The sequence below is a fragment of the Triticum aestivum genome, chromosome 6A, assembly GCF_018294505.1.
Source record: "Triticum aestivum cultivar Chinese Spring chromosome 6A, IWGSC CS RefSeq v2.1, whole genome shotgun sequence".
Lineage (NCBI taxonomy): Eukaryota > Viridiplantae > Streptophyta > Magnoliopsida > Poales > Poaceae > Triticum > Triticum aestivum.
In genome coordinates, this window is record NC_057809.1 from 497,555,711 (window position 1) to 497,563,603 (window position 7,893).

General features: G+C 44.7%; 1 protein-coding gene across 1 annotated transcript; it reads right to left on the reverse strand.

The window, feature by feature from the left end:
* Window positions 1-220: 220 nt before the first annotated feature.
* Window positions 221-7,363, reverse strand: LOC123128092 (DNA topoisomerase 2). The gene is made up of 21 exons (XM_044548005.1): window positions 6,709-7,363; window positions 5,839-6,128; window positions 5,681-5,747; window positions 5,328-5,598; window positions 5,043-5,242; window positions 4,753-4,962; window positions 4,555-4,668; window positions 4,280-4,387; window positions 3,960-4,127; window positions 3,695-3,880; window positions 3,461-3,616; window positions 3,252-3,385; window positions 2,986-3,154; window positions 2,622-2,879; window positions 2,359-2,545; window positions 2,225-2,274; window positions 1,735-2,148; window positions 1,505-1,636; window positions 1,331-1,411; window positions 1,137-1,248; window positions 221-1,050 (listed from the first exon to the last, which is right to left on the reverse strand). Exons 1-21 carry the CDS (start codon window positions 7,273-7,275, stop codon window positions 473-475), a joined length of 4,452 nt encoding a protein of 1,483 aa, XP_044403940.1. The 5' UTR covers window positions 7,276-7,363; the 3' UTR covers window positions 221-472.
* Window positions 7,364-7,893: the final 530 nt, after the last annotated feature.

Genomic DNA, 7,893 nt, shown 5'->3' on the forward strand with positions numbered 1-7,893 from the left:
GCTGTCAAAATCAAGACAGCAATAGCATGTAAATAAAATCCAATAGCTACACCTTCAAAGCATATGAACAGAATACAGAAATACTGAGCATAGAACCCAAATTACTGTATCATGTCACAGAGAAGCTGTATGAACAGAATACAGAAACTCTCTATGTAAACTGGATTCAACCTCAATGGATGCTGAGCATAGAACCCAATTTACTGACACAACACAAGCATAAAGCATCACTTCTGACATTAAAATCGAGGATGTCCACATTCACTCGTCTCAGCATATTAGAACTAGAAATGGTGATAGGCACAAGTCTCAAACGGATTAGCTCACGGAATGCCTCAGCAACCTAACATAACATTCGACGCACAAGAGATGCACCTGAGCAAAGCACCAATACATCAGATTAGCTAACCAAATGTCTCAAGACACTAGTCACTTTACTCCACGCAATGTTTGGGCGGTTGAGCCAAGGAGTCTAGTCATCTTCGGAGAAGTCATCATCGCTTGGTTCCGACACATCTTCATCCTCAGTCTCATCGTCTTCACTCTCGGAAGCGACGTAGACTACTGCCGCCTTCCTCTCCCTTGTTGTCCTTCTCGGTGCAACTGGCTCGGCAGAGCTGCCGGAGGGAGGAGCCTCACCATCTTCTGTCCCTGTTGAAGCGCTCGCCATTCTGTGCAGAACCGAGCCGCTCTTCTTGTTGAAGGGGGAGTCTCTGATCCTTCGCACCTTCTTCTCAGGAGAAGGAGCACTGAGGGTGCTGTCATCAGTAGGCTTGAATATTTCTTCCATCACTTTCTGCCTCATGCCTTTGGTCTGAGCTGGCGCCCTCTTCCTGATGGTAGTCTTCGGCTTCTCGGCAGCAGGTTTTCTTCCTTTAGTTTTCTTCTCAACTTCCATGGAAGACCCCCCATCATCGCTCTCACGGTCGGGCTCAGCTATGTCTTCATCAGAAATTTCAGCTAAGGATGACATGGCCTTCTTTGCTGCGCCTCTTTTGCTTGGTCCATTCCTCCCTTTCTTTCCTTTCTGCTGTTCTTCTGTTTCCATGGCTGTACAAGTGGACACCATCAGCTTAAAACTGTAAGAGATGGATATTTTATGTTCACAAACACAACATTATACCAATGGCCATTACCACTGGGTTCTGGAGAGTTGTCACTGTCGATATTATAAGCAGCCAGGCGGTCTTTCAGTTCAGCCACTTCGTCCTCCTCATCTTTCACCTCATCTTTCACCGGTGCACTTGCCTATGAAATTGTTAAATTGACTTGTTAAGACAGCAAATAAACTATGACACACAATAAGAAAAGGCTTGATTGAGGACCCAACCTTCTTGGGTGGTGGTTTCTTCTTTTGTGCAGCAGGTTTCGGAATGTCTCCTTTATAATCAACATCATCATCACTCCCAGCCTAGAAAAGTTTGATTGTTTTATCAGTAAAGAGCAACAAGTACTACCTAGTCCTCTGCAACTGAAGAAACGCATCACTTGTGTTAGTCTGTACCTTCTGGGATTTGGCTGTAGCCTTCTTAGGCTGTTTCTTGGGTGCTGGCCTAGAGTCCTTCGCCTTTTCAGAATTTTTGGCGCGCTTGCGTGATCTGTCGTTCTGTTCAGCTTCAAGTTTTGCATCAAGCACCTGTATTAAAATCAATGTGAGAAGAGCAGTGAAACACGTAACATCAAGCAAAACCTGCTCAAGAGAAAAAATACATAACAGAGAGAAACACTGCTTACATCCAGTTCCTTCTCAAGAGCGTCAAGGTCTCTCAGCCAAAGAGTGTTTGGCTCTGTGTTACGCAGGATTTCAAGATCAGCCTTCACCTTATCCTGCTGCGCAATGAGCTCCTTCACCTTCTCCATAGTCAAGGTACCAATCGACATTGCAAGAAGATACTCATAATCACTTGCTGCAGCTTCAGCAGGACTCTCATCATTATCTTCATCTGCTTCTGTAGATCCTACAGCAACTGGCCCAGACGTGGGTTTTTTCTTTGGGAAAGCTTTATAGCCCTTCTGCTTCAGCTCATCGAATAGGTCTGCTCTCTTCCTGTTATTGACTATGATTTCCACAGAAATAACAGCAAGAATAAACCTAACTTTGTTCTGATACTTGAGCAACTCATTCCCCATGTTTTCCAACATTACTTTCTGCGCAGCATACGTTTGTTAGATAATAATTTAGTAGTTTGCAGAGGAACAACTAAAGGAAAAGGTCAACATGTACCTTCCGTTTGACATAGAATTCGAACCTCAAATCGAAGAACTCTTTTAGTACTGAAAAGTTGACATAATGTCAGTGCCAAAACCACAAGTAAAAGGATTTGTTGCTATAATAAGGTCCATGTTAGAGGTACTCACCATCCTCTGGGGTGTCATATTTTTTGATTTTACCATGTGAGTCAAACAAGTGCATGTTTGTTGTTCCTATTGTGGTAGTCAGCTTGAATTTCTTCTCAAGGCCTTCTTGCTTGGCTATATTCATGTTTTGCTCAGTCAGTATAAGCTCAAATTCCACATCCGCGTGATCACACTGCGACCTTATTTCCTGTAAATTGGTTGAAGTGCAAGAAAGTCAAAACATCTGAAACCCAAGAGAATGAACTATTTGCACTATTAAGTACCTCTAACAACGGTGGTTCCTTGCTCTTTTCCTTTTCCTTGTCCTTGTCCTTCTTCTTTTCCTTGTTCTTGTCCTTGCTCTTTTCCTTTTCCTTTATAGGAATAGGACACATGGATTCAAGAAACTCTTTATAATCTGTAGTCCAGCGGCGGACGGGAAGCTCAGTAATTTTAAGCTTGGTGTCAGCAACTTCCTCTATAACACCAGTGATGGTATATGTCACACCGGTTGCCTTTGAACTTGTCTCTATCAAAGAGCCCTGTAAGGCGATGAACAAAAAATTTGCATCAAAATCAATTGCTGAATTAAGCAGCCAAACTTTCAGTCTAACAGAAATATTATGCTAGTAAAAGCATCGCACCGACCTTGAACCCCCTGTACCAAGGAATCATTGGTACAATAGTCTCCCCATTTAGCAACCTTTTCAGATTAGCAATAATGTCTCTTGGATTGTAGTTTGGGACATAGGTGCTCCATCCAGTGCCAATGCCTTCACTTCCATTGACCAAAACCATGGGAATGATTGGCATATACCTGAGAACATAACATGGCATATTTTAGGTACACAAAAAAAAATCCAATTGCAATCATAGTTGGCAGGATGAATGTTCAAAGAGATAATATATGTTACCAGCTGGGTTCAATTGACTGCCCATCTTCATTCAAATAGTTCAGAAGAACATCATCATCCTTCGGAAAAATTAAACGGGTGATAGGATGTAATTTGGTGAAGATATACCTAGCACTAGCAGCATCTTTGCCCCCCTGAAATGAATGTAAACAAGCATGAGAACCTACTACAGAGTCATATGGTACTTGGCTTTAACAAAGCTAACCCACCGAATTTCTGGTACCAAATTGGCCACGGGGCTCCAAAAGATTAATATTATTGCTGCCAACAAAATCCTGAGCCATTCCTATGATTGTGCTTGCTAGACTCTGCTCACCATGGTGGTATGCGGAGTGTTCTGACACATAACCAATAAACTGTGCCACCTGTAGCAAATAAAGGCAGCAAATTTAGGAATATGCATGATGATTTCAATACAAAAATTCAAAAGCTCTTTGGTGAACCTTAGATTCTTTAGTCAAATTCTTCTTGAACGAGCAAAACAAAATCTTCCTCTGTCCTGGTTTAAAGCCATCGACCATTGAAGGTATTGACCGTTCAAGGTCTGCCATCGAGAAGAGTATCAGCTCTTTGTTGATAAAATCACTGTACTTGATGCGTTTCTCACGTTGGTCAAGGCAAGTACCAGGCTGCAATAAGGTTTGTGTGTTACTATTGATACAGAATAAGGAACTTCTATCAAACTGGGAAAGGATCCAAATATTTAACCTGATAATTGGTCAGCCATTCCTTCCTCTCAGCAATCTTTTTCTTGCTGAATGCTAACTCAATAGCCTCATTATCTTTTTCGTCATTTGCCCAGACAAAATCCTTCTTGTGAAGGTCAATATGGTCAAAGTAATCCCGGCCTTCTTCAGCTGTGCTGGTTCCCAGCCCCTGTACCAGTCAGAACTCTTTTAAGAACAAATATAACTACAGACATCTTCCTTATACTGCCGTCCACTGAAAAATCGTGTGTGTGTGTAGTGGGGGCAGTATCATTTGGCAAAACTATAATGCAAAAACGAAATAAGGGGCAAAAGGCACACCTTGTAGTACTTTATAGTCCACGAACTTGCACTTGCTCCTAAGTCCTCTTTCCATGCTTCATAGTCTGGCATTGAGTAAAATGGCTTGACAGCCTTGCCCTTGGTTGCCTGGACAAATAAGCAAAAGCATTATTTTTAACTGGAGTTATAATACCAATTTGATTTCACGTAGAGAAATAGAAAAACTGAATGATAAATATTAGGATTAAATATGTATTAATGTGCATCTTAACACACAAAAGAGCATTTGTCAAATGACCCAAAGAATTGTCTACCTTGATAATTGGAGTGATGAACTCAACCAAGAAAGAAGGAACTTTGAGGAGAGATGGCCACTCTTTGTGAATGAAATTGATCAGCAACCCTTTGATGTGGGAACCATCATGGTCCTGAAATGTCACCAGTTTAATCAAAGCCAAGAAACAGCTTCAATTCGACTAATTGGGATAAATTGGAGATATTGTCAGGCAAACCTGATCTGTCATGATCATGAGGTGGCCATATCTCAAGCCTTTCGTGCTATCATACTTTTTTTCATGCTGCAGACCTAATATTTTCTTTATATTTTGGATCTCTGCATTCTCCATTAATTGCTTATGGCTCGCTTCCCTCACATTTAATAATTTACCCCTGAGAGGAAACACGCCATAGTGGTCCCTTCCTACTACACCTATGCCAGCCATCTGCGAAGAAAACAGACTGAACTCTTCATTATGACTGCAAAATAGCATACTATGGCACTTAATAGCTTCTTGTTACTCACAGCTAGAGCCTTTGCTGAATCTCCTTCAGTAAGGATCAAGGTGCACTTGTCAGAGTTCTTCCCACCAGCGTCATTTGCATCCTCCAGCTTAGGGATGCCAACAATACTTGTCTTCTTGGTTCCATCAGTCTTTTTAAGTTCCTTGTTTAGTTTGAACTCGGCCCAAGAAAGAAGATTGGTAACAACACCCGAACTAGAGACTGCAATTGTAAGAAGTGAACATTAGCATTAGTGGTGCAGCCACAATAGACAAATCAAGGATAGCAAAGTTAACTCATCACATACCCTTCTTAAGGAATTCATCAGAGAGCTCACAAGTGGACCCAAAGCTTCCTTGACGAGTCGTCAAGGTCTCTTTGGTCTGTGAGTCAAATGCAGGGTTGTCAATGAGCGCATTAACAAATACCCATAGGTAGCCCTTCACTGTATGCAACTTCATGTTAGCCTGCTTGTTCTTCTTGTTCACAACCCCCATCACATGGCTAGCAACTTGGTTTGCAACATAGTCAACATGAGTTCCACCTCTTATGGTGGCAATTCCATTTACAAAACTGACCTGCAATCCAAGCAAAATGTCTGAGGTATAAGTATAACAACACACTACAGGGGAGCTTCACAGGAAACTACGCAACACTTACCTGCTGGAACTGGCCTTCACTTAGACTCACACACACCTCCCAACGATCATTTATTTTTTGGTAAATTCTGAAAAGGAAGGCAAATTTGAATATCAGAAATAGTGCTTCAGAGCTTTTCCTGGAGACGATCAAACTGGTAAGAAAAAACAATGTAAAACCTTGGTAGATCGATTCCTTCTTTGGAAGCAGAGTTAATATACAGTTGCACGTAATCAGAGAAGCTTTTTACTGCCACCTTCTCGCCATTCAACTCAACCTTCACTGTTTTGCCAAGGGTGCCTGCCATATCAACTACTCGCTTCCTCATGAGCGCCACAACATCAGCTTCAAGCTCGGTCATGTTGAACTTTGCAAGGTCAGGCTTGAAGGTAACCCTGGTCCAGTTCTCTGACTGCTTGCACTTTTTAATCTCAGGCTCCGACTTCTTCCCCATGTTCTCGGAGAAAACCTGCACAGGCATTCAAGGAGGGATGTCACAATGTACCATGTGCTTGGTGATCTGGGTAGCTGGGTAGCTGTGCCTAAATAACGTACAGGAGATATTAGTTAATATACTCCTACTGCAACCCTGGTGTGAGTTTAAATTAGCTATGTGTCTTTGTGTTAGTTTTAAACTAGATGTGCATATTCATGGTAAACCACACTGAGTAATAATGCTAAAAAGTACCAAAGGAAACAAGATTCGGACAAGTGTATAATAATTAAGAAACCCTTATGTAGCCAGGTTCTACAGACGATAAATTTTGAACTGACCCTGCAAAATTTTCATCAGAAACCACAATTAAACAACACACATGCTCCAATCTACTACCAAAATCTCATTCATGGTAAAAAAAACTACGGTCTCGCACTCCAATATAACCAGATTCCCAACTCTAATGTGGTCACAACCAACCGTGCCTCATTACAGCCACATGGCACATCGATTCACCAGAATGTCTGCAGTTCTAACTAACCCGGTCCCAAACACCGACCCAAAAACCAGAATAGCAACCGTAAAACGCTCGTGAGATCCGTGATTGTCTTACCTGCCTGTACCGCTTCAGCCGGTGCCCATCAGCGGTCTCGATGACGAACTCCGTGGAGAAGATGTTGGCGAGCTTGGCACCGTAGCCGTTCCTCCCGCCAGTGGTCTTCCGCTCGTTGTCGTCGTAGTTGCTGCTTGTGAGGAGATGGCCGAAGATGAGCTCCGGCACGTACACGCCCTCCTCCTGGTGGATCTCGACGGGCACGCCGTCTCCGTTGTTGTAGATGGAGATGCAGCACCCCTCGACGTCGATGTCGACCTTGAGGGAGTCCATGGAGGGGTCGCGCTGTTTGTTGTCGGCGGCGTTGACGAGGATCTCGTCGAAGATCTTGTAGAGACCGGGGACGTAGGAGACGGGCCGGTTCACCATGGCGCCGTCCTCGTAGACCCAGAGCGTCTGCGTGTGGTTCTGGACGGAGCCGACGTAGGTGTCCGGGCGCAGCAGGATGTGCTCCAGCTGGGTCTTCTTCTGGTACATCTCCTCGATGGTCTTCCCGGCGGCGTCCCCCGCGGCGGAGTTGTGCGAGGAGCTGGACTTCAGCGGCGGCTTCTTCGCGGCGGGCGCCATGGCGGCACACAGAGGTTGTGTGCGCGCTAGGGTTTTGGTGGTGGGGCGGAATGCGGGGCGGGGGTTGGGATTGGGGATCTGGGGGACGGGGAGGGGAATGGGGTGGGGTTTAAAGTGGACTGGGAGGGGGCTGCGGGGCGATTCGAAATTTGAATTTGGGGAGCGGGCGACGCTGGCTGCGCGTGTGCGTCCGGTCGGATGGGGGATTCTGGAGACGGCGACGGGAGTGGAACGCGCGGGCCAGCGCGTCAAGGGAAACAGACTCGAGCCGTTCCCTTCCCTTTGACGGTTTCACACGCGAGAAGAGAGGGCTGTCTCAAAGAAAAAAGTGAGAAGAGGGTGCGTCCAATCCCACCGTCGGCCGCCGGCAAGGCTGCGGACTCCTTCATCCTCCGTCCGCCGCTTCAGCGACGTGAGGCTGGAGGAGTCCCGAATTTCCATATCAGGCGCTTAGATAGGTCTAGAATAATTTGGCATGTCGGCATCCATTACGGCGGTGCTAAGACGCTCGCGGATTGGTGAGTCTACTATGTTGGACGGTGTTGTTTTTGGCGGTGACATTAGCAGCGCATCCAAAAAAAATGGTCGGGTTTTCATCCTGTCTAGATAACATCCATG

Bases quoted from the DNA above. Each gene is read 5' to 3' on its own strand.
- LOC123128092 (XM_044548005.1), bottom strand. From the start codon at position 7,275: ATGGCGCCCGCCGCGAAGAAGCCGCCGCTGAAGTCCAGCTCCTCGCAC. The intron at 5,748-5,838 runs GTTTTACATTGT...CTTCCTTTTCAG, and splicing joins GAAGGAATCGATCTACCAAG to AATTTACCAAAAAATAAATG. The intron at 1,051-1,136 runs GTAATGGCCATT...CCACTTGTACAG, and splicing joins CAACTCTCCAGAACCCAGTG to CCATGGAAACAGAAGAACAG.